This window comes from Salvia hispanica, chromosome 4, assembly GCF_023119035.1.
Source record: "Salvia hispanica cultivar TCC Black 2014 chromosome 4, UniMelb_Shisp_WGS_1.0, whole genome shotgun sequence".
NCBI classification, from domain to species: Eukaryota; Viridiplantae; Streptophyta; class Magnoliopsida; order Lamiales; family Lamiaceae; genus Salvia; species Salvia hispanica.
In genome coordinates, this window is record NC_062968.1 from 15,483,922 (window position 1) to 15,510,164 (window position 26,243).

Sequence of the window (26,243 nt, forward strand, 5' to 3'; positions counted from 1 at the left end):
AAGATATATTCGTCTAGTATTATACTCCATCCGTCCCATAAGAATATGCACTCTTTCGTTTTTAGTCTGTCCCACAAAAATATGCATTTTCTAATCTTGGAAAATCTTTTTATCTCTAATGAGATGAGACTCATTTTCTACTAACAATAATTTAATTACTTTTTATATTCTACATCTCTCTTACTTTATCAATTTTATATTAAAATCCGTACCAAACTTAAAGTGCCGTATTCTCCGGCGGAAGAAATATTAAATCATTAACTGTCAATCAAATACTCGATAATACTCCTATGCACCTCGGTTATCACATCCAATATGTGGAATAATAGTGCATAAAACAATATTAAAGACATATTTTCTTCTTTTTATGTGTTTTAAAGCCATGCATTATTGTGATGATTGTTGACTTTAAAGTTTAAAGTAAATTGACCTCCAATTTGCAATTGCATCATGACATGAGGGTAAAGTCCTTTTTCGTCCATAAATTATTGCACCCACGAGGCTATCATTTCAAGTCGCATATTCCCTTTAATCACCCAACTTCTTAGTAGCAGTGAGATGATCAATTAATATATAAAATTAGTTTCCTCCATTTTTCATAGGTTATTATTCATTGATTGTACTGGCGACATAATAAAGAAATTTATTTTTTGGAAAACATAAAATAAAATTGGAGACACGAAGTATGATTAAATTTTTATTTTTATTTTTATTTTTTGACAAGGTTCTTGGGAGAATGCATTTCTTGGCAGAAAAGAATAAACAAATTAGTACAGCACTACTATATAACCTAATTTAATAGAGGAACAAGGATTTGCATTTTACCCACTATCTCGCGCCCATTAAACTGCGAGAAATATGGCAAAAAGTGATTGAAAAGTAGCCTAAATTTGAAAATTTGGCATTGGGTTTACTTTCACCAATGAGTGCATCTAATAATTTAATTTTAGGTTTTTGGTTAACAATGAATTTGATGGTCTAAATTATTTGATTTGCACCATAAATATTTATGAAAATGATATTTGTACTTGAACGTATTTTATTAAGCTTTGTCTCTGATATTTTTGAATACGACAATTTTATTTATAAGCCAACATACCTAGCTGACAAACTTCTATTACACACATATATATAGGAATGTTTTAAATTTAGATATGGAGTATATATCCATTAATCATTAATTTGTTTGTACGTTAAATTATAGGACCCACGTTTGTAAGGTGACGTGTAGAAAATAAAGACGAGTCTTATTCATGTTGGCGCCATCTCATAGAGGGCACTCCAAAAGTCTTCCATACGCCAAACTACTAAAAAGGCCAAAACCCAAAAAAGAAAAGAAAGGAAAAGAAATCACTTATTTAATATATATAAAACCATTAATTTACCCTATGGTGTCAATAATAATCCGATTGTGTAAAATGTTTTTAATACATTATTTGCTTTTAATTTAAGCACTAATACGACATGGTTTTAATCCTCTCTGAAGCTGAAAGGAAGAGGTCCACTTAGTTCGAAACCACATACTACCATTGAGAATCTCCATCAAGAAATCTCATCGAATTGCATCGTAAACCTTTTGAAAATCGATGTAGAATAGTATGAAAATTACTTTCCTTTTTTCCTAATGAAATACAAGATGAGATGCAATAAATAATTACTCCATCCGTCTCGGATAATTCGTCTTATTTTGACCGGGCACGGATTTTAAGAAATGTAATGAAAAATGAGTTAAAAAAGTTAGTGGAATATGGGTCCTACGGTCCACTACCAAAAATGGTAAAAGTGAAATGAGACAAATTATGTGGGACGGATCGAAATGGAAAAATGGGACGAATTATCCGAAACGGAGGGAGTAGAAGATGTAGTTTGCTTGGTACCTCTTTCAATGAAAAAGTGAATCAATAGATACAAGTGAACTTCCTTACGAAGGCGGCAATCGTTCCCAACTTTCAAGTCATTCCATTTCTAGCTCTATATCCCACCTATTAATGTTACTCAACATACTCACTTTTTTTAGCACATGTATAAAGAGGGCCAGACAATAGTTTTTATGCCGACAATGAAAAATGAATCTAACATAATAGGTCCATAGAATTCTTGTGTGAAAAAATTCGACGAAAATCTATAATAAATACTCCTATAAAGAGTCAATTATATAAATGATATCTCTAAACATAGTACATTACTTTAGCATTTAACAAATTAAACTAAAAATGCCCTCTAAATTATGAATGACATTTTAGAGCATCCTTAACGCTACAGGGCCGGGCCGCAACTCGCGAGTCCCGGCCCGAAATCAGCGTTGGAGCGAGGTGTATCACGGCTCGGGACAACCCCGAGAGGCAGTTGCGTCCTGGGCCGCTCCCGAGTCCCGTCCCGGCCCGGCGTTACCGGTGCCCGTGCCGCATCTCTTGCGTTCCGTCCCAACGTTAATTGTGTTCGGGCCGGGCCGCAAGTACCCGCGATTTTTTTTTTTTTTTTTTTTATAATTTTGTTTGCCTATTTATACACTTGATTTTCTCCATTCTAATACTCTTCCCCACAAACTCACTTTCAATCCCCTAGCATTTCAACACTTCCGGGTTCTATGGATTGGTTTAACAACGACCAAAGACGGATGGACGATTTCGTCAACTCCAACAATTGGCAATTGCCGCCGACACCCGAGCCAAATGCAACGCCTAGTCCTGGGTTGCCTACCAACATGGACATGGAATCGCCAGTTAGCACTGTTGAGTACGAGATCAGCGATATGGAGCCCGCTCAAGGGAGGGGCAATGGCAAGGTTGCCGATGAGGATGGGCCGAAGAAGTATAGTCCGCAGGAGACAATGTGGCTGACCAAGAACTTTTTCGATATCTCCGAGGACGCTGTGATCGGCAACCAGCAAAGCGGCAAAGTGTTATGGCAGCGGATTGCAGAGAAGTACAACACTGGTCGACCTGACGGCTCGTTCGAGCGTACCTACGTGAAGCTACGCAAGCATTGGGGTCGGGTCCAGGCGGAGATGAACAAGTGGAATGGCAAGTGGACTAACGTAGTCCGGATGTGGCCGAACGGGCACAGCGAGATGGACCTTGTGGACAAGGCCAAGGCAGATTTTTTCGCTGATGGGAAAAAGCACTTCAAGTACTTTGACGTTTGGAAGCTTGTCGAGAAGAGCCCGAAGTACACCGGTGGGGCAGAAGCGGCGGCGAAGAGAACCAAAGTTTCCGTCGTCGGACACTACTCTTCGAGCGAAGGAGGTCCGCCAATCGACCTCAATGTGACAGACGACGACATCTTCCTCTCATCCCCTGGTACTCAAAGCCGTTCGATGGGCACAAAGGCGGCAAAGAGGAAAGCCAAGGGGAAGGCAACTGCGAGCTACTCCGCTATGCCGCCACCGCCGCCCAATCCTTTCCTAGATAAGATATCTGATTCTTTGTCGGATATGAGTATTACGTTGCGGATGGGCCAGCTGACGGAGTTGACATCGAGGGATACCTCGACAATGTCGGAGTATGAGCTCGAATTGCACCATGAGATGATCGAATACCTTCGCGCACAGATGAAGAAAAAGTAATTCTTTTTTCTAGGATTTGTAATTTTCTTTTTCTAGGATTTGTAATTTTCTATTTTCCGACGGAACAATGAATTTTCCCGATTTTAATTGTTCAACGTATTCAATTTTACGAGTAAAATAGGTTGAAGTTGTGAATAGTTAATAGTATACATACAATTTTGATTATATTTAAAATAAAAAATATATCAAAATACCCTCCATGAGTGCATTTTAATCCCAAAAATTCGGAAAAAATGCAAATGTATTTGGACTTTCCATAAAATAAATTTTCAAAGACCAAGTCAACGGAACAAATAATGCCTATCTCTGTTCAGCTAAACTTTTGAATAAATACTAACAGTGCGCCTCTCTCTCATCCTTCTGGCTACAAAGCATAATAAATTATACTCCGGTATTGAACAATAGGGATGTATATTGTGATCTTACCTTATGGTATATAATTAAAGGGTTTCTATTTTTAGTAATGAGTCATTTTGGCTGGAACATATCGAAAAGGAAAGTGGATCATCTTCAGTAAGACGGAGATAGTATATATTACTCCGTCCACCGAAAATAGAAACTTTTGATATGAAACGGTTTTTAATGCAAGATTGGTAAATCAAGAGATAGTAAGTAGTAATACTAGATAGAAAGAAAAGTGAGTTAGTGGAAAATAGGTCCACCTCGTTAAAGAATGAGAGATTTTCTAAAATAGAAAGTTTTTCATATTTAAGGACGAATCGAAATAAAAAAAGTTTCTATTTTTAAAACCCAGAGGAAGTAATATTTGTTCTGTTTCATATTTTAATGGAGTATTCAAAATATGCACTTGTATATCACATTTTGAAAAGAAAGAATGGATAAATAGGTTGGGGTGAAGGACAAAGAAGTGCATTAATTGGAAGATGTCATGAGCAATAATAACCAAAATCTTGAGCTTGGATGCCATTCCAAACCAAATACTCCTTGGATTCCATTTCATCTCTCTCCCCCTCTCAAAAAAAGAAGCTACTTCTATAACCATATTCCATACCCATTCATCACATGCAACACAAAGAAGATGAGAGAGGTAATTAAGCTTACCTCCATTCCATTAATGTGAATGCCCAATGGGTTACCTCTCCTGCAAAACCGACTCCTCCGTCTCCACATCCGACCCCTTCCAAATCCAAGAATTCACCTACAAAGACCTCCAATTAGCCACCGCCAACTTCTCCGACTCCAAGCTCCTCGGCCGCGGCAGCCACGGCCGAGTCTACAAGGCCGTCCTCCGCTCCGGCCGCCTCGTCGCCGTCAAGAAGCCCTCCTCCAACGACCTCGACAACGAGATCGACATCCTCTCCTCCCTCCACAGCCCCTCCCTCGTCAACCTCCTCGGCTTCTCCACCAACTCCCTCGGCCGCCGCCTCCTCGTCGTCGAATTCATGAGCAACGGCACTCTCTTCGACGTCCTCCACACCAATCCCCGCCCCCCTTCCTGGCCCCGCCGCCTCCGATTGGCTCTCCAGACCGCCACAGCCGTCCAAACCCTCCACTCCTCCTCCCCTCCCGTCATCCACCGCGACATCAAATCCGCCAACGTCTTAATCGATCGGAATCTCAACGCTAGGCTAGGCGATTTCGGCCTCGCGTTGCGCTGCGATTTCGACGATTTCCGCCTCCGATCGACTCCCCCGGCAGGGACGATGGGGTATCTAGACCCCTGCTACGTCACGCCGGAGAACCTAAGCACGAAGACCGACGTGTTCAGCTTCGGAATCCTGCTGCTGGAGATAATCAGCGGGAGGAAGGCGCTGGATATGGCGAATTCGCCGCCCTCGGTGGTGGATTGGGCGATTCCGCTGATTAGGAAGGGGAAATTCGCGAGCGTGTACGATCCTAGGGTTCCGGCGCCCAGGGATGCGAGGGTGAGGAAGATGGTGGCGGTGGTGGCCGCCAAGTGCGTGAGGCCGTGCAGAGAGAGGAGGCCGTCGATGAAGGAGGTGGCGAGGTGTTTGGGTGAGCTGAGCAAGCTCAATTCATGGAATGGATTGTCGAATCCCTGCATCACGGGGGAGGATGTGGGAATCGTTGAAACGCCATTGATGAAGAATCATCGGCTAGAGTTGGGGGTTCGAAGCAATTTGATGGAATTGATGGCTAGTCCTAAATCTCAAATTAGGGCTAAAACTACAAATCTCAGATTTTGATTTGGGAAATTTGTTATAAACAATGCATGATGTGTGTGATTAAGCAGCTATAAAGTGTCTTGTTCATTGTTTAACGTAAACCACAAATTACATTTGTTCCAATTCAATAATTACAAGTAGAATTTATCATGGTGATTCCAGCTTTAAGAAGAAAAATATCTTACTACTACCAATTAACTTGGGTTCAATCTAAGCATAATAATGCAAATATGATTGTTAGAGTTCCAACCATGTCATAGTACTACATATAACTACAACTTCTAGTAGTACTTTTTTAGTAAGTGCTAGTATGGAGTCTTTTAGAAAGTGTCCTCACAATAAAACAATAAGGACTTAATTCAAAGTGAAAAATATTATACTACTAATATTATTGACTTTGTCATATCTCACAAAATACCACTCCCCATATAGTGATTTTTATGAATTTTGAATAGCGGACAAATTGTGGGACACAGAGATAGACTAATAAATTACTGACCTCACAATAGAAATCAGAGGGCAAATTCTGTATTTGCATTATTTTGGGATTTTGTGTAATGAATTCACCTCACTCTATATTTAAAAATGGCTATGGAATAGCACAGTTCAAATTTCAAACATGTGAAATTGTGAATTGTGACACAACAGAGTAGGTCAACTTATTGTCTTATTTGGCATCTCCTAGTTGTGTACCATTTCCTAAATCAGAATAACATTGATATTCTTTAAATTTTTTAGTCCTTTTTTTAAAAGGTGGCAGTAACTTGGATCCTGTTGAATTTAACAAATCAAACACAAACGAAAAGAAAAGTCATTGCACAAAACACAATGGAGGATTATCCAGATAATTAGGTCATTGAATGGAAGCATGAAAATTCGAAATATATTCCTAAATACAGAATAAGATAAAGCCAAAATTTGAAAACAAGGATTTGGCTGTAGTAGATAGCTGTATGCAAGAAAATTAGATTCGTTTTCATGTCTAGACTCTTGAGGTCAAACAAATGTGATATCCCTTTTAAGCTTTCACTTTACTTTACCACAATTATAGCAAAGCTAAACAGAACTTTTGACCTTGAAAGCTGTAACTTTTCAAATAATCATATACTTAGTCTAGAACGAATATTAGTAATTACTGAAACTTAAATTATCGTTCATTTATACCATACTTATAAATACTTATAATATTGAGAAAGAGCTGGGCAAGAAATATGTATGTGTATTGACTTGATCAATCATACTTGTATATACTCCCTCCATCCTACATTAAATGTCCACATTTCACTCGACACAAGTTTTAAAAAATTATAAACACAGGTTTTAAGAAATTATAAAATGGTATGTTGAAAAATTGATGGAACAATGAATCTCATTTTTATATAGTACTATTAATTTTATAATATAATACAAGAAGTGGACTTTTAATAAAGACGGACGAAAATGATAAAAATAGACGTTTAATGGAGATGAATGGAGTAATCCGATGTTTATATTAATTAAAAAGTTAACCAATCTAAGAATGTTTAGGACATGAACATCCACGGTCATATCCTCTAAAAGTCTAAACGATTCATTATCTTAAATATTTACTTCTTACATAGTCACAACACTTTTTTTTATCATATTTATTAAGTACTTAAAGACAATACTCCTTTTTCATGAATTCCACTTTTATTTTTATTCATTTCTTATTGTACTTTATGCATTTTCTAATCTAATTAAATTATTTTTTATGTTTTAAATAGAGCATGAAAGTCATTGAAATTTAAAGTTGCGCAGTTAAAATCTTATTCATTTGGTCCATCTCGGTTGGGCTTCAACTTCGAAATGGAGCGAGTCTATGTCACCCATTGACTCGAATTATTTTAACACGATATACTCATAAGTGTACGGAATTAGTGTAGTATAATGTGTTTGATACTCAGAAATGGCTACCAAGAAAATAATCCAGAATTTTGACCAGAAATATGCAGAATGTATTTTCTTTTCTAGATGTTTGTTACAATAGAAAAAGGAAGGTAGAAACATGACGTGTCGTTTGATATAAGAGCTACTGACCTAGTTAGTCACTTTAAATTACATTTTCACCCTGAATTTGTTTTCAAATTTTCATCATTTACCAAGCAACTCTGTATCCTTTCCTTCAAAATTTGTACAACGGCCAATATCAAAATTTTTAAAATCCAAACTCAACTAATCAAAATCTAACGGACAGAAGATTTTGGCTGCTTCTCCTTCCTTTAAATCTTAACAAGCCAAAATTGCTTTCTTTGGGAATCCGACGAGTTTTCCGCCGAATTTTAGAGGATGTCTTTTCCTTGTTCAAATCGCCATAGATTTATAACACCAGCAGCTTCGTCTTCGAGAATCTGCCTTCCGTAATAAGTTATTTCAGTTCTGGTTTCATAGCGATTTTCGTTGATTTTTTCCTTTTCAAGTCGGTGGAGCTTCATCAGCGGCGAGACTCGAATCGGAAGACCTCCACGGCCTCTTCTCCAGAAAAATCGGCGACGGATTTGCTCTGGCCAATGGTTTCTCGCTCACCTTCTTCTCCATAATCTGGGAGTAGAAATGGGTAAATTAACGGCAAATGAGTGTAGTGGAGGGGAGGGTATTAATGGGAAAAAGATCTATTCTGGACAAACATGAATATTTTCGGGTGAAAATTGGCCGAAAAGCTAAAGGGCGTACGCCAGAATACATTCATGGGCTTTTGCGGGCCGCGATTATTTTCCCAGGCTGGCTTGAAAATATTCATGTGTATCAAACATCAGACTTTGACCAGAATTAAAGAGTTTTTCTGGGCTATTCTATAGCATCAAACAAACCCTAAAACAAGTAAGAGTATTGTATCCCACAGAGATAAATTTGTACCAACTTAACTACCACGAACAAACGTTGACTACTATCTAGACAATCGAGAAAGGTTTGGTTTTTTTTCTAACACTATTAAAAGCATATAATAAGCAAATAAACAAGTAAAAGCAAGTAAACATGGAGTGAGAAGATAATATGGAGAAAATCGTAGAATTCAAGGATCCGATGCACAATTCCAAGCTCTTATCCAATCAAATTGTCTTACCTTTTGGTGTCTCTAGAGTTACTAAGTCGACCACAATTATAGATTAAACCCCCTCCCGAGGTGAGAAACCTGTAGATTAAGTGCTAGGATTGAAGTCCCCTTCTAATCTTAAACCCCTAACTCCCAAAAGCTCGATTAGGTCAAAGACCTCACTCAAAATTTCAACTCTCCCGAGTTCTATTGTATTAAGGTGTGAATTATTCTTATTTCCAGATTAATTATTTCATCTCCCGATTAATCTAATTAATCTACACAATCAAATGGTGATCAAGCAATTGAAAGGAATAATTCCAAGAATAAACAAATAACTACAAGAGCAAGGTAAGAACAAAATTATTTGGATAAAAACTATGAAATTAGTGCATCATCACCAAAAATTTTACAAGAAATGTTTAGCTACACATGTTCTTCACGAAAACCATGTTTGAAACAAAAGATTCTATGAAATACATGGAGAAAAGATCTCCTATGAGAATGAATCTATGGAATGACAACTTCAATCTTCCGATTGGAACTCTTCAATCTTTAATTCTCTCTCTCAAAGTGTTCTTGGGGGTGTGTGTGAGTGTTGAGGCGGTAGGTGTAGAATACCGTGAACCCTAGGCGTTTTTCCTTTTAATCCCCCATAAAAAATCGCGTTTGGCATAACAATATGTCAAAACAACGTACCCGGCCGGGTGGTATTATAAAAGGTAAAAATCACCTGGCCAGGTGATGATTTTCGACCAGTTTCTGACCTTTTTACAGGGTAATATTTCACCCGGCCGCGTGAAAGTTTCTAGAACAGCGCAGTGTTCTTATAACGGTCATAACTTCTTCTACCGAACTCCGATTGAGGCGTGCGAGATACCCACGCGAAACTCTTTCAAAGAAGAAGAGATTGATATGAATTAAGGGCTGATTGGACTTCAAAATCTTCAGTAAATATTGTCTCAAACAAAGGCTGCTGCACATCCACATATTTTGTACTCCCTCCGTCCTATAAAAGTTGAGACAAAACTTTTGGGCACGGAGGTTAAGAATTTATATTAAATAAATAGGAGAGGTGAAAAAAAGTAGGAAAGATAAGAGAGAGTAAAGTAAATGATGAAATAAAAAAAGAATGATTAGATGATTTGTCTTTTGTTAAAAAGGGAAATGACTCAACTTTGTTGGGACAGTCTAAAAAGGAATACGACTCAACTTTTTTGGGACGGAGGGAGTACTTTTTTCAACACATTCTTAACAAAATGGTTAACATACCAACATAATAAAGAAGTAGATATAAACATGCTCAATAATAGACAAAATATGATCAAATTCATACAAAATCATCCTCTAAAACCATGTAAAAGCCAAGTATGTCACCCATCCAATTGCTGATGTGGCGAGGTTTATCCAGGTTAAGATAGTACTTTGAAAGAATTCTTGTTGTTGACGTGATAGAATTTGAAGGTGAATTTCATAATTTTTTGGGTCACACAACACAAGCCCATTTATTTTTGTTTTTGTTGTAGACGACACAAAATTTCTAGATTTTGAGTATCACTCGGTCGAAATGAGCCTAAAACTTTTGTAAGTGAGTGTACGAGCCCTTCGAGCCGGCACCAACTGCTCGCTTCATCAACTCTCTCCCAAAATGTCTCCGACGACCGAACCATTCCAAGTGTCAACGTAAACTTCCAAGACCCACTTTGTTTCCTCCGAGTTGTGCATGGTGAGTGTGAGCGTTAGATCTGTCGTTGGAAAACTATTCTGATGTCAATATATTTATACTAGTAATATCGTATATTATATCATTAATGTGAAGTATATTGGTAAACTAGTACTTACAATATTAATTATCTGCTCCATAATTTCCGTACCTGGTTTGATCAACTTATAATAATTACAGTTTATTAAAAGAAACCTAAGAGATATCTCCAAATTAATATTCGCAAAGTCTACTTAATTATGGTAAAAACGAATCCAATTCAATATCATGCAAATCTAGTTAACTAATTTATGGAAACAAAACCAAAAACAAATTATTAAAGGAAAAAAGATTAAATTAAAGAGTGAGTTAGTTGGAATGCATGCAAACCCAACATCTATAAAGTCTTTCATCTCTCTCTTGTAATCAATTTCTTCCGTCTCTCTAAAATCTGAGGTGAGAAAAGTTGGTTAATTGCGTTTCCGATTTGTGTTTGGATTAATGGATCGCCAGCAAGAAGCTTCCTTCTCTAGGAGGCGTGCGTGCTTGTTCAACAAGGCGCGTCAACTTGCCGTTCTCTGCGATGCTCAAGTCGCCATTATCATTATTTCCTCTCATGGCAAAATCTACGAATTTGCTACTTCCAGGTACAATTCTATACTTACTTCGCTTTACTTGCTACTCAATTTTAAATTCGAATTTCCCGCTTAAATTTACCCCTTCTTCACTCATTCCTTCGCATGCTATTTCTGTTTTCCTCTTATTGCGCTCTAATTGAGTTTTCTAGGGTATGATTAGTTATGTTTTGATTGCTTTCATTGTTGCTGGTATTGATTACTGATTTCTCATCTCTGTATCATTAGATTGAGGCTCTTGCACCAGAAAATCGTCTAATCTCATATTCAGTTAGAGTAGCAATTAAATATATCCCCAATTTTTTTGTGCTTTTTACTAATTTCATAATTGATGGTATTGGTAGGTTTCTTTAAATGCCAATATGCTTATCGATATGGTTCGTTTAATTGATTGTTTTATGCAAACACCATGTTTCATCCTTGGGAAGTTGAGTTAAACTGTGTTTGTTGTTGCAGTATGCAGGAAATTTTAACAAGATACAAAACGTGCTTGGAACTTGGCAATCCTAATCCAGAGGTATGTTTCTTGTAGACAATCTAATTTGCGTTTCTTCTTTGCCTTTCCATATACAAGGCTTGGCTGAAAGACAAAACATGGTTGCCTTGGATGACTTTTGATACTAACAAAATCTTCTAGAGAAGTTGTATATGTATAGAAGCTCTGTAGGACATTAAGTCTGATATGTTGTCTATTCCTTCTAGTGATGGAGTTCGGACTACTAGTAATTTTAGAACATAGACGAGCTCTGTTAATCGCCTATCACCAGATATTTCACTATTTTGACAAACTATTGTTAGGGTGTCTCTTATTTTTTAAAAACTGTCTTGACCGGTTATCATTGTTAAACATAAGAGTTCAGTTTTCTGGTTTAACTCTTTTCTTGAACCAAAAGCAGACAACTGAGGAAGATGCACTGAAGGAGGCCGGTGTTTCCGAACAGAATGCTGATAAACTCAAACCAAGGTAGAAATACAACTCACTTTAGAAATCTCAGCATTGGCATATATTTTGAGAGAATCTCTGTTTTATTTATATATTGGTTGTGATGTCCAGGAAATTTCTTGGTAAGGACTTGGCACAGATGAGCTCACATGAATTATCTGAGCTTAGAGAGAAAATAAACAAAGGGATGATGTTTATAAAGGATACAAAGGTTTGACATTTATGTCACATTCTTATACTGATAGTTAAATCAAAAGGTTTTAGAAGTACTTGTCCCTAAAAGAATGTTCTATTTTGCAGCTGCAACTGTTGAGGGATGAATTAGAAAAATCAAGAATGCAGAAAGAGCAGGAGCTGGAGAAAAGCCAGATGTTGCAGAGACAGGCAAATCCATCTCCTACACTATGATGAATAAGTAGCCACATTGTATGCTTGGCTTTTGCTCATGAATATCTTTAAATAAACCGTTTATTTCACTTGCACAGGTTGAAGAGCTTAAGAAGAAGTTTGTTCCAACAGTAATTTATAATCCAGTACCAATTTCTGTTCACTGCCCTGCAACGGAGGAGGATGTTGTGCAGCCGGAACAGCTTAAGAAGAACTTTGTTCCAACAAAAATTTATAATCCAGTACCGATTTCTGTTTACGACCCTGCTACTGGGGAGCCGCCTGAACGAGTCCAGTACCAATTTCTTCCACGTAACAGTTTTGCCGCAAAGCTTGGTATCAGCAGTGGTACATATAATGCTAGTGAGCATTAGGCTTTAAATATGGTATACAATGTGTGCATATTTTTCTTGTAAATGGCTCTGACTACTATAATAGTCGCATCTCAGCAATGTGTTTGAATCCGTTCTAGTTAAATTTTAATTATAATTAGTTGGTTCAACCTCAAATTTTAATTGTCTTTTTTTTTCTTCTTCATTTTTCTTTTTCGTTCTCATAATTAAAACTAACTAAGACATCAAAAATAATTTAGAGACATCAAATTCAATTTTAGTGACACTCTACCTTATTTGAATAACACATTTTTATAATTAGATGATTTGAAGGAAGAATTATAATACTATTAATTAAAAATATGTTTTTAGTTTTTATACAAATATTAGTAAAAGAAGTTTATGTTAAGGAGAATTATTTTATTTTAATATGAGTTCTAGTCTTCTCCCATTGTTCTTATTCTTGAAGTTACTTGAATAAATATAAGTGTAGTTTTGTACTCCTCATCTCTTATCTTAACATAGACCACTACTTACTTAAATATCTTGAGATTATAGAATAAAAACAAAAATATCTTAAAAATTGTAAAAGTAGTCCCATACCAATTAATCTAAAGACTGATTGTGCATTGTATGGACATACAAAAGTTTTTGTGTTTTTATAATTACTAATACAAGTTACATATACAATAATACAAGCAATGAGCATTAATTTTTTGGAAAAAAAAAAAGTTTAACATATCTTACATCATTTACAAGTTACAAAGTGAGATACTATTATTTTGTGTAGCACAAATATACGAAGTTAAATTTGGGATGATTCTACTCTGGAAACCTAATGTTTGCGATCACCTTATTCCTTGCACTCAAAAGTTGGGAGAAGAGATGATCAGTTTGAGTGTTAATCCGCTGCAGTGAATCCTCCATCACCTTCAATCTCCTCTTCACCTCCTCCACTCCCTCACCCATCTCCACCTCTCTCACCTCCTCCATCACCACCACCCCCACCACCTCTTTGCAGAATCTCGAATCCACTTCCTTCAACAACGGATCCTCAATTTCAATTCCTCTCATCTCCATGTATGTTTCCGCATCCCCGCACAATCCGGAAACAATCAAACCCAGCGCCAATAATCCTAATTTCCTGCACAAAATTAGGGCTTCGAGGAGCACCTGCTCCTGCCGCGAAGTCGCCCTCTCGTCCAGCGCGATCGCCTTCTCGAACTTGATCTTCTGCGGCGGCGGCGCGGCGAGGCGAGCTTCTGCGGCCGGCGAAGTGGTGAGGGCGTGGAGGAGGCGCATCTTGGCGTGGGAGAGATGGGAGACGGAGGAGGTGACGGCGTTGGAGAGGCTGAGCAGGTCGGAAGTGCAGCTGAGATACTCTGCGGTGAGGCAGGGGCCCCACTGCCGCATCGGGTAGTCGATCTGGATTGCCAGCTCCGCAAAAGCGGTGTTGCTTGAGTGGATCAGATCGAAGCATTTGTCGAATCCTTTGAGTGAGAGCAGCTCGGATCCAATTCCGGCGATGAATTCCGCGATTCTAGATCGGAAATCGGCTAGGGCAGCCGATTTGAGGGGGCGATCCAGCGGCTTCGGGTTGGATGGTGGGAAATTGAGGGAACGCCCTAGCTTTTCTACCAATACAACCATTTGAGTTTGTGTGTGATGCTGTGTATACACATTCCTACATATTTATATATGTAGATGTAAAAGGGGAAGAAACCATCAAAAACAATTCCAGCAACTGAAGGGATGTGAGGCACAAGGAATTGGAAAATGGTCAAGTCCCAAACCCAAACCGTGTGGTTTCTGCAAATTGGAGATTGCTTCATCGCCGACGCATTGCATTTCACACGCCTTTTTTGTCAAGTACTACTATTTTATTTTATTTATGCGTTTGGATAACAATCACCTTTCGCCATTAATTTAAACGTGACTATTTAATTTGGAAATTTGACCTATTTAATTATTGGTTAGTTTTTGTATTGTATTGGGTGTACGCCAACGGTACGATTATTTTTGGCTTTGCAATTTAATACTAGTAGTAATACCATATTTAGGTAGGGATGCTAGATTTATCGGGAGTATATTCGATTCGGCTTAGAGGTTTTGGGATCATAACAAACACTTCACCATTTAATTGGAATCAATATAAAGGTCCTATCGATTCGGTTTTAGTTCAAGAAAATGAAATATTCAAATCATTGATTGTTATTTTTGAGTCATTCGGGTTTTATAGGATATTTTTGAGTCATTCGGGTTTTATAGGATAAGCAACTTTCTAGAGGAAAACAACTTTTTTTTTTAGAAAATTTATAGTTTGACTAAATAAATTGTAGAAATCTATGGATTCCATCCTAAAACCAATTGGTGATAGGAGGAGGACCCATAAGACTTATATATATTGATTTTAGTTCTCTTTGTACACCGACGTGAGGATAATTCTAATATTATCTTTTTTAGTTTCAATTGCCAACACCCTCCCTCAAACCCTTCAAGGTGACTTTTTTTTTCTAATCTGTTGGACGATTGGCCCAAATTTTAAGCCCAGATATACTGCTGGGTCAGTTAAATTTGACCCACAACCGGCGATCCGCTTTGATACCATGATAGAAATCTATGAGTTCCATCCTAAAACCAATTGGTGATAGAAGGAGGGCCCATGAGACTTATATACTGATTTCAGTTCTCTTTGTACACCGAGGTGGGATAGTTCTAATATTATCTTTTTTAGTTTCAATTGACAACCAACTGTGTTTGATTTTGCCAAAATTTATTCATAAATATATCATCCTCATTCTCATATCGCATACGCCAATCCGTCATTGTGCCTAGGATTTGACCACTATGGTAATTGCTTTAAGCTATGTAGCACTGAAAATTTTTGAGATTTGAGTTTTAAATTTCAGTGAACCAGTAAAAATAAACATTTCGGATTTATATTCCCACCTATGGTCACTTTCTTACTTTTTCCAAAGCTTGATTTGTAAATATTAAACTACTAATTATTAACGTCACCATTGCGTGCATGAATATTGTTTGAAACATTGTTGATCTGTAGTAAGTATATTTCATTTTGGGAAGTTATATAGGGATTTAAAAAATTTCTGTAATAAGAGCATCTCCAATGCTATTAGGTCAGCCATAGGCCAGCCACTCTCTCTCCCTGTCATGTTAGCAGCACTAAAATTCCACCTGCCACATCAGATTTAGGCCAGCCATAGACCAGCCGCAAAAAAAAAAATTCAAAATATACTACATTTACGGAATTAAAATTACGATTAAATTACGGAATTAAATTTACGAGACATATACGGAAAAATTCATTAATTGCATTTAAAAAGGTACATAGATAAAAAAAAAAATTACATTTAAAAAGGTACATAATAAAGAAAAAAAAACTATCGTCGTGCAGTCCTCCGTGCCCACAACTCTTCAATTATATCCTTTTGGAGTTGAATATGAGCATCCACTTGGCGCATGTCGGCAAATTCCTTGAGGCGGCCGGCTTCATCGAGAGGTACCCCGCGTCGTACGCTAGGGGTGGCCGTTCCGTGGCTTGGACCGGCTTCATCGTCATTGGCCCAACTAGTCAGTTGTACGCCTTCGTCTTCGACGATCATGTTGTGCAGGATAATGCAGGCATACATTATTTGGGATACGCATGTGACATCCCACAAACGCGTTGGACCCTTAATTGCCGCCCATCGAGACCGGAGCACACCAAATGCGCGCTCCACGTCCTTGCGCGCCGACTCCTGCCGTTCCGCAAAGTAGGCCTTCCTTTCATCACTTGCGTGCCTGATCGTCTTCACAAAGACGGGCCACCTAGGGTATATCCCATCCGCCAAGTAGTAGCCCATATCATGCCGGTTGCCGTTGGCCACAAACAAGACGGCTGGACCGACGCCCTGGCACTTCTCGTTGAAGAGGGGAGACGAGTTCGGGACGTTGAGGTCGTTGTTCGACCCGGCTACCCCAAAATACGCGTGCCAATCCACAAGCCGGTAATCGCCTACGGCCTCGAGGATCATCGTGAGATTCTTTGACTTGTAGCCGGTCGTGTAGGCCCCCTTCCAGGCAGTCGGGGCAGTTCTTCCACTCCCAATGCATACGGTCTATGCTTGCCTAACATCCTAGGGAACCCATGCTTCTCCCCGTGTATCGCATCAAAGTTCCGACAATCTTCGGGAGTAGGGCTTCGAAGGTACCGCTCACCGAAAACGTTCATCACGCCCTCACGAAAATACTTCGAGACATTCCAGCCGCTGTCGACTCACCGATGTGGAGGTACTCATCCCACATGTCTGCCGCGCCTCCGTAGGCCAACTGCCTAATTGCCGCCGTGCACTTTTGAATAGGGGTGTGGCCGGGTACGGCCAACCGCATCGTGCCTGAAGCGGAAACACAGATATCGACGCTCTAATGCGCCAACGATACGCATAAATAACTCCCCGCGCATTCTAAAACGCCGCTTGGAACATGTGTGAGGAAAACCGCGGGTTCTCCAAAAAGTAGTCGCCGTACAGCCGCTGATGTGCAGCGGCGTGATCCCGATCAATCACCGCTCGGTGGTGGATAACCCGTGGAGGGCGAGGTATCGCCGCTGTTCCACCCTACACATGTATCGCTCCATCTCGCGGTTCATGTAGGCATTCATAGCCTCGTTCATCCTCCGTTCGTACTCCTCAAGCATCCCCACTACTACCACCACCGCTACCACCCGTGTTACTCATCGCTCGATGATGCTCTTGTACGAGAAAGTTAGAGAGAGAGAAAACTCGTTAAAACAAGCGGTGCAAATGAAAATGAAACTAAAATCGCGTTTATATAGGTTTTTTTAAAAAAAAAAAATTAAAAATCGTCGCTGGCCGATCGGGCCGCCACAATGGCGGCCAGCGCATCGGCCAGCCACACGCAATCGGCTAGCCTTGGCCGGTTTTTTCGCCGAAATTCGGCTAGCCTACTCCAATGGTTCGACTAGCCGATCGGCTAGCCACGTCAATCGGCTAGCCGGTCGCTAGCCTACCATTGGAGATTCTAAGTAAAAGATATTTTGCCTCATAAGTCATTAAGTAATGACGGAGTAATATTTTTAAAGAAACGAAAATCATTATATATTGACTTATTATTAACAAAAGTTGAAGCTTAAAAGCAATATGTACTAATTTAGGAAAAAATCAACTCCTTCAGACCATGTTGGAACAAAGTCTAATTAATTAGATTTAGCTGGCACAAAGACAAACGTAATACCGTGGTACAACGGAAACAAGATGAATTCAAATCCTTATTCAACACTCAACTAACAATAAGTACGTAAATGTTAGTTAAATTTGATTTATAAAAATGATGTTTGTCTCTAAAGTAGGAAATTTTTTCTTTTCTTTTTTTATTCTCTAAATTTTAAAATGACACGGTAGTACTTGAAGGCCTTCTTCCCGTCCGCAAAGTAGGCGTCGTCTTCCTGACGAGGTTCATCTTGCTACATCCATTCGGCCATATCCTAACCGCGCTAGTCCACTTGCCGTTCCACTTTGTCACGTCCTTCGGAACACGGCCCCAATGCTTCCGATGCTTCTTGAACTCATGCTCCACTGTGCCTCTTGGTCGTTGAGTATTGTACTTCTCGGTGGCCACTCCCAGAACACTCTGCACTTCTGGGAGTTGCCGATGATGGGATCCTTGGGGACATCGATGCCGATGGTGGGATCCTCGGAGACATCAATCTAGACCTTCACCAAAAAAAACGTCTCCTCGGGGAATATATTTCTTGGGCCTGCTGCCATCAGTAGTCTTCTTCTTGCCCTTGCCCTTCCGCCCGATGGCCTCAATCTCTGATGTCATAATCGTCAATGTTAACCGGCGACTCGTTGTTCTCCTCGCCCGGAGAGGCGACCGTCCTAATTGCGGCGCAGCGGAGCAGGTCGGGCGTCGGTGCCGCAAAACATTTTTGATTAATTTTATTTTTTATTAATTCCAAACTTTAATTATTTCCTATCACTCCATTTTTATTCTACATACTCCTATCACTCTCAAACTTTCTTCCCTCTAAAATGAATCTCTTCAATATGGATCCCGAGAGGAGATGGATGAGTTCATGTGGACCCAACATTGGGTCGTACCGGCGCCCAAGAAGCTCCTAGTCCCGCGGGTTTACCATTTTTAATTTCAGCCAAAAACTTAGTAAGTACTTACTTTTCAGCCAAAATTTATTTCAACATTTCAGTTTTCTATTTAGAATACAAAACCTTGATTAAAATACCAATGCAATTTAAAAATTATACTAGTACTACAATGATAAATATTTACTTGCTTAAAATTCATATATTAACTGTGAGGCCAAACGATTCTCACATTGAAGAATGAACAAGAGTTGCAAGTGAATAAATGGGCTACCCCAACTCCATTAGTATGAGGTCTTTTGGGGAGTACCCCGATACCCAAACCATGAGGGCTTTGCCCAAAGCGGACAATATCATACTAATGTGGAGTTCGAGTGTGCACCACCGATACCCAACATTAACTTTAATTGTTTCACACCCTATAAACTGAAGAAGAATAAAAGTATTTAGAGATAGAATAATATATTAAAAATAAAAGGTGTGATCAATTGCTAACTTTAAAAAGTTAATAATATAACGCACCCCTTAAAAATAAAAATAAAAATAAAAATTTCGATTATACAGCTAAAAAACACTATAAGAGCATCTTCAATAGCAATAGGCTAGCCCAATAACCATAGGCTAGCCACAAACTCCTCCTGCTACATCATCAGCACTAATATTCCTCCTGCCACATCATCTAACAAGCAACTAGACAAGCAATAGACTAGTCACAACTAAATATACAGAATTAAAGACAAAATACGAAATTAAATTTACGACACATATACGGAAAAATTCATTAAAATAAAAAAAAAGTACAATAATTAAAAAAATTTACATAATAAAAAAAACCGGGCTTCCAAACACGAGCCCCCGCCTCACTCTACTCCTCGCCGCTACCCGGGACCCCCAAATCTGCCGTATCTGAGGCCGCAGCTGAGCCCCCCACCTCTACCGCGACCGTCGCCAAATCGATCCGCATACTCTCGAGGAGGTCATGAAGAAACCTCTTCTCCACGGGGTCAGTTGCCGCCCTCCATTCACCTATGATCTTATGCATTCTCAGCTGCGTTGCTTGACGCCCGATGCGGGCGAGCTCTGCTGGCGACTTGCCACTGGGGGGGGATGCCGACTGGACCTCCTCGGACCCCCGGCCGCCTCCCCTGGCTGCCCGTTGCGCCCTCCTCTGATCAACCGGGCGAGTGCGGCGAGTGAACGATGGAGGAGTCGGGAACTCCTGAACATCGTCGGGGAGCTCGTGGGAGCCACCGCTGCTGCTGTGGTCACCGGCGAGGTTCAGCCGCTGCTTCTTCGGCCAGCCAGCATCGACACCCGCCCGGAACTTCTCGGAATCCATCAGCACCACATAGCAGTTCCGGTAGGTGAACTCCTTATAAATCCCCGACACGGGGAATGCTCTCTCCGCTATCCTCTTGCAGTCCTTGTCGGTCTGGCCACTGGTCTTCATGCGGAGGGCGTTGGTGTACAAGCCCGCAAATCGGAAGACCACAGCCCTTATTCGGTCCCAACCCTTTCGGCACTCCTCCCCACTGTATGGCTTCCCGTGCGGGCAATTCCTCTTGTAGGCTGCTGCAATTTTAGCCCACATGTTGACGATCCTCTGATTGTTCGAAACGAGGGGATCATCACAAACAAACACCCAAGCCTTGGACAGCGCGACGTTCTCATCATCCGTCCCCTTCCTCCGTACACTGTCGTCATCAGCCGGCTGCGACAACTCGCCTACCACCTTTTTGCCCTTGCCCTTCTTCTTCTTCGGTGCGCCCCGACCTACCCCTGACCTACTCCCCTGTATCCCTGGGAGTGTCTTCATAGCGATCGACTTGTTCCAACAACTCCTCTAGGGAGAAAGTGTCATCTCCAGTGAATTGAGTCTCCACTGGGGTCGATGTGTGGGAAGACGCAGTCAAAAAGTCAAGACTGGGGCGATAGACATTGTCCCTCCCCCGGCTGCACCACCGGCATCCCCTGAATCCCACCCTGCATCCACTGCATCCCCCGGCATCCCCTGCCATCTCGGCCCCCACCCCGGCATCATCTGCCCGCCCGACATCCCACTTCCCTGGCTGCCATCCCGGGCATCATCTGCCATGGGTACATATTGTAGTACCCATCCATCGGTCCCCATCCACCTCCCACGGGTACCGTGGGAGTTTGAGACCCACTCGTCACTGGAGTAGACTCGTTGTTATCCATTTCGCGTTATTGCTCTTGTACAGAAATTCAGAAAGAGAGAAAACTCGTTAAAACAAGCGATGCAAATGAAAATGACGTTCAAATCGCGTATATATAGTGTTTCGGAAATTAAATTAAAAAATAAAAAACGTTGGCCGATCGCTCACCTACAATGGTGGCAAAGCCAATCAGCGAGCGCATCGGCCAGCGCTCGCCTATTTTTTTGCCGAATTGGCGTTCGCCGCCCACAATGGTTCGGCGAGCGGACCAGCCAGCGCCGGGTATCGGCTAGCCGGCCCGCTCGCCGCCATTGGAGATGCTCTAATAAAGACAGAAAATCAGCAGCAAAACCAAAAGGACTGCTGCGCCTATAGTTGATTTTCCGGCTGCCTCTGCTTGCGGCCGGTTGCAATAAGGCTGCGAATTGTGACACATTTGGCTGCCGTAAAATCCAGCCTCATTGCGCATGGGGGCAAAACAAAGGAAAAAAAGAAGATGATATTTTTCTTTTTCTTAAATAGGTGGATATTTTTTCTAATTTAAAGATCGTAAAAATGTGAATTTCATTTTTAGACGAAACTTGTGGTCATTGTGGTTTTCCAGCTAATTTAAAGTCATTTACTTTATCCAATAAAATAGTAGTATTATTTAAAACCAATACAACATATCGTGTTAATATGATCAAACAAAATATTGGATTATTAATTGTGCGTCCACTCTAATATACTTATATGCATGATCCATCGCCATGATTAAATCTAGCTACAACTAATACTAGCATAAAATCCCGCTTATGAACTGTCAAACCCAAATTAAATATAATTAGAGTAACATGGATCATATGCTTGAATGTACACAAAGTTTTGGCTTATAGAATATGTGCAGAGTAGTCCCATGGTGTCTCAAACTATACTTACTTTATTCTCTTTCTTATTGTACTCTATTTTCTTACTCTCTTTTTTTATCTCTACTTATCCATCAAAAACAACTTTTTAAATCTCATACAAAAAGAAGTACTACTAGCTAGTAATAAGAGACAGAGGATGTATTATTTAGTCTATTAACATTTTGGTCGAAACTTTATGAGCCAGAAAGTAATTAAAGTGGGCATAGTGTAATTTCCTACTCAACCCTCGCAATAAAAAATAAACAAATAAACATGTTGTAGCATTTGTCAGTTTATAGTATATATGTACATATTACAAATTTACAATAACCCACCATGCCTGTGAGCCTGTCATCAACTATTAAGATAATAGGCTAACCAAACTAAGACAAAGACACAATATTGATGGTGGGACAACTCACAATATCGCATCGTATATTTCCCAAAAAGTAGATCCCATCTTTCTGATCCCATAAAGTTAAACTAATACGAATAAATCTCAATGTGGATGTGGCCACCATTTCTAAAGCACTCACTTCATCTTCACCATTATTATTCATTCTCTTTTGCATACCTATCTCCACACAACAACATTGAATATGCTACAAATTCCAACATCTAAGTCTAACACATCCTTATTCATGCCTCACAAAATCAACCTTAAGTTAAAAATCAATGTTACATTAGGCCAGCAGAATATGTACATAAAATGGATCAATGTTTACATTAGGCTACCTTTGGAATCTCCGCGGAACCCTCGGCGTCGGGACGACAGCTTCGAGGCGGCCTGATTTGATCAAATCGATCCGGTCGGGTATGGTCCGATCGAACAGCCGATTCTCGGGATTCTCGGCGTAGCAGACGTAGTAACAGCTCACGCAGGCATGAGGCAACGCCATTGCAATCCTAGTCTGTTCCAATCACAACATTATACCATTAAATTAATACTTTAGCAAATCACATGGATAAAAGATTAAAATTTTTGCAAGTGGTGGTTGTTGGTGCATCAACCATTAGGTAACCGATCAACGTAGCTAGCACCGCGAGCGTCCCGATGTAGCTAGCACCGCGATCGTCCAGGGCGTATGTCCACGACGACACCATGATGGCGCAGATTGCCCCGCTGCACACTCCTGTGAGGAAGCAGATGGCTGTGGTTATATCCGAGTCCACAACCTCGCCCATCTCCCTCTTCACGAAGAGTTCCCACGTGTCCTGAGACGCCTTCACGAACCCTTTCCCGTACGCTGCAATGTGCACATATGCCCAGCCATTGCCTCTCCGGAAGATGGACTCCATCACTCTGAGGCAGCAATGCGCGCACGAGAACATGAACTCGTCTTCCCCTTCTATCAAATTGAGCCCTCTGGCCACGATCCTCAGAGCCTCGATGGTTGGGACGAAGAGTGATCCGAGACAGGCGCTTCCGAGATTATTCGACAGGGCTCTCTGGAAGCAGAATTGGGTGCTGGATTGCATTCCTCTAAGATAGTACAGAGCAATCACTCTGCTAACTGTCAAATTAGCTACATTCCTCATCACCTCAGCAGTCCAAGCCAAGCTCAGAACAAGAACTATTATCATCAATGCCGGGAAATGGAAGTTCAACGCCCCAACGACCGCGAAAATCCACAACGACATCCAGCAGAATCCGGCTCCGAGCATCCAATAAGTCGGCTGGTTTAGATCAGAAAATTTGGAGACTGGCTCGAGCGATTTGACGAAGATTTTGGAGCAGAAGCTGGTTCTCTGCGTTACCCAGCAGGCGTAGAGGCCGTTGCCGACAGCGAAGGCGATGTAGAGGACGCCGACGCCGTCGGTGGCGGGGGTTTGGAAGCAGATTAGGAGGATTCCGGTGGTTAGGGTTAGGGCGAAAGAGCCCCAAATTATGAAGTGCACCATGATGTGAGGCCACACTCTGACGGCCTTCTGCCAGACGAATGCGAGGGTGATGCTGAGGAGAGCGGCGGCCTCCACCTGAGGGAGGAAATACTTCAGCACGCGCTGCTCTCGCCGCCGCGCTTGGCCTTCTTCTAATAGCCCCTTCACCCCCCTGTATATTAGAAACCCCACCAGCAACACCGCCGCCACTGTGTGCAGAGTGAACACAAACAGAGATATTTTGTTTGTGTATTTCCTCGAATTCAATGTCACCGGCGATTGCTGCTGCTCAGTTGAAACAACACCATTACCGATTTAATTGATTGATTGATTCTCCTTTAATTAATGAGATTAATTCGAATTTTACCTGTGGAGTGTGTATTGAGCGCGATTGCGATTGCGTTTGCGGCGGTGGCGGCGTCGTCTCGACTGGAGGAGGGGGACGAGGAGGGGAAGCTGAGGCGCGCGGCGGCGGCGGGGGGCGAGCTGGAGAGGGAGATGCGACTCGCGTGCCATTATCCATGACGAGGCGGAGGGGGTTTGTGGCGCTTAATCGCTGCATTCTCGACATGTGAATCGCATTTGGGGGAAGTGTTTGCACCGATTCCTTCTGGATATTCAGCTCACCCTTTTCCAAATCCGCTTCTCTCTCCACATTCTCTCTCTCCGATTTCTCATCCACCTGAAAACAAAAACATCACAGAAAATTGAGAGAGGGATTATCGGAATTAGGTTGCAGGCGGTGGACTCACCGGTTCTTCGGCGCCCATTGGACACGGCGGCGCGTGGTGAGGAGCGTTAGATTTTCTAGTTATGAGTTGGTGATGCAATTGGCTGCTGCTATCTCCATTGATTCCACTATCTACAGTTGTACCTTTTCACTATAGGCTTTTCTGACGTAGTTGTACCTTTACCGCCCACGCGCGGGAGGCGCGTGGCTGGACGAAGAAGAAGATGGGAATTAATGCTGATTTTTTAGGAACCAGTTTCTGGTGCTGAGGTGTGATCCTGTGTGCGTAGGTCCATGGCGGCTTTCGTGGAAATATGGAATATCTATGTGAATATTTATTATGCATTGGGAGAAATAAAACTTTAATGTGGTATATGCTTCGTATCTTTCACTGGTCCGTGTCGTATAACTATGTCGCAGAGTTTAATGACAATTATTTACATGAGAATTAAATAATGCATTGTCCGAACCCATTTTAAATGTGCGTTTTCTTTCTCAGTTATTGAATATCCTAATCGAGAAATTTGGCACGTAAAGTTCAAAGTTGAAACTGAAAGAGACTGTAATCTTTACATTCAAATGTGATGCTTTTCTCCTTTATAGAATCTTGTTATCTTTATCTTTAATGTAAGTAAAATAATAGTTGTAGGGAAAGAAAATGTTGAATTTTATGGTTAAAACATGGATAAGGACAAAGAGGTCAAAATATTCTATAGATAATAAAAAGTGGGTGGTGAAATATTCCTATTTTATCTATTTATTTGAAAACATGTTCCTCCATATAATTATCAACATATCAAAATTATAGGCTTTCTGACCCCATTGCAAATACAGTAAATTTTTAATTTTATGGGCTAATAAAGGAGTATTTAAATTATCGGATCTCTGGAATATGTATATGTTATTTTCGACGTCAATAATTAATGCATTGTACTAGAGTAGGAAGTAGAAATCAGAAATGGGTCAATTGAAATAAATATGATGTTGAGCCAATTCATGATGGACTTTATCTTATTATAACCCTGATTGCGACAATCAATATAACATTAATTAAGCTTCCAGTTTATACTCAAAACTAGAAGGAAACAAAACATGGCTTAGTCAACACCTTCGGACAGTTGATATCATTTGGATTTTATTTATAAGTTTGTTTATTATTGTATTATTTTTTAAAATTTTAATATTACGAAGATTTTTTTATGTTTTTTTTACTTCAGTTGATTTTGTTTTTGTTTGCTAATAATATTTGATAAAACACCAATAAGTAAATAAATTAAATGGGAGGGGAGGTTGGGAGGGCTAAGCACTGGTGGAGGTAGGGATGTCAATCGGGCTAACCCGTTCGGGTTCGGGCCAGCCCACTCGGGTCGTCGAGCTATTGGGTGCGGGTCATTCGGGTTATGGATTTTTCAGGTCATAAATTTTCAACTCTAACCCTAACCCGTCGGATTTTGGGCTAATCCATCGGGCTATTCGAGCCTAAAAGCTTTCGAAAATAATTTCTGATATCAAAATTTTCTTCTATAAAATGATTTTAAATTTTAGATACTTTTTTCTTTTTAGTTTAGAATAAAATCTTCAAATTTTCATAGTTTTCTTCAATAATACTTGAAAAGAAGTCTTTCATCTCGATCAACTACAATATAAATTAAAGTTTGTGTTCGTGTCATTATTATGGCATTG

General features: G+C 40.4%; 4 protein-coding genes across 5 annotated transcripts; 3 read left to right on the forward strand and 1 right to left on the reverse strand.

Moving 5' to 3' along the window:
- Positions 1-2,587: 2,587 nt before the first annotated feature.
- On the forward strand, positions 2,588-3,565 carry LOC125220451. The gene has a single exon (XM_048122620.1). The coding sequence runs from the start codon at positions 2,588-2,590 to the stop codon at positions 3,563-3,565; it is 978 nt and encodes a 325-aa protein (XP_047978577.1).
- Positions 3,566-4,278: 713 nt separating this feature from the next.
- Positions 4,279-5,813, forward strand: LOC125217747 (serine/threonine-protein kinase-like protein At3g51990). The gene has a single exon (XM_048119271.1). The coding sequence runs from the start codon at positions 4,654-4,656 to the stop codon at positions 5,731-5,733; it is 1,080 nt and encodes a 359-aa protein (XP_047975228.1). The 5' UTR covers positions 4,279-4,653; the 3' UTR covers positions 5,734-5,813.
- A 5,154-nt stretch (positions 5,814-10,967) lies between these two features.
- LOC125220452 (MADS-box protein AGL42-like) lies at positions 10,968-12,805 on the forward strand. Its single transcript, XM_048122621.1, has 6 exons — positions 10,968-11,113; positions 11,558-11,618; positions 11,998-12,065; positions 12,156-12,255; positions 12,345-12,428; positions 12,530-12,805. The coding sequence occupies exons 1-6, from the start codon at positions 10,968-10,970 to the stop codon at positions 12,803-12,805; spliced, it is 735 nt and encodes a 244-aa protein (XP_047978578.1).
- A 9,404-nt stretch (positions 12,806-22,209) lies between these two features.
- On the reverse strand, positions 22,210-24,850 carry LOC125223162 (protein PNS1). Of its 2 annotated transcripts, none has more exons than XM_048126173.1 (4): positions 24,583-24,850; positions 24,198-24,512; positions 22,961-24,112; positions 22,210-22,860 (listed from the first exon to the last, which is right to left on the reverse strand). In XM_048126173.1, the coding sequence occupies exons 1-4, from the start codon at positions 24,598-24,600 to the stop codon at positions 22,681-22,683; spliced, it is 1,665 nt and encodes a 554-aa protein (XP_047982130.1). In that variant the 5' UTR covers positions 24,601-24,850; the 3' UTR covers positions 22,210-22,680. The 2 variants fall into 2 exon arrangements, with proteins under 2 accessions (XP_047982130.1, XP_047982129.1); XM_048126172.1 differs by having other exon boundaries at positions 22,961-24,115; positions 24,583-24,849.
- Positions 24,851-26,243: the final 1,393 nt, after the last annotated feature.

Coding starts and splice junctions, on each gene's coding strand:
- LOC125220451 (XM_048122620.1), top strand. CDS start 2,588: ATGGATTGGTTTAACAACGACCAAAGACGGATGGACGATTTCGTCAAC.
- LOC125217747 (XM_048119271.1), top strand. CDS start 4,654: ATGGGTTACCTCTCCTGCAAAACCGACTCCTCCGTCTCCACATCCGAC.
- LOC125220452 (XM_048122621.1), top strand. CDS start 10,968: ATGGATCGCCAGCAAGAAGCTTCCTTCTCTAGGAGGCGTGCGTGCTTG. Junction 11,114..11,557: donor TACGAATTTGCTACTTCCAG/GTACAATTCTAT, acceptor TTGTTGTTGCAG/TATGCAGGAAATTTTAACAA. Junction 12,256..12,344: donor TGTTTATAAAGGATACAAAG/GTTTGACATTTA, acceptor TCTATTTTGCAG/CTGCAACTGTTGAGGGATGA.
- LOC125223162 (XM_048126172.1), bottom strand. Junction 24,116..24,197: donor GCTCAATACACACTCCACAG/GTAAAATTCGAA, acceptor TCAACTGAGCAG/CAGCAATCGCCGGTGACATT. Junction 22,861..22,960: donor CGTTGATCGGTTACCTAATG/GTTGATGCACCA, acceptor TGATTGGAACAG/ACTAGGATTGCAATGGCGTT.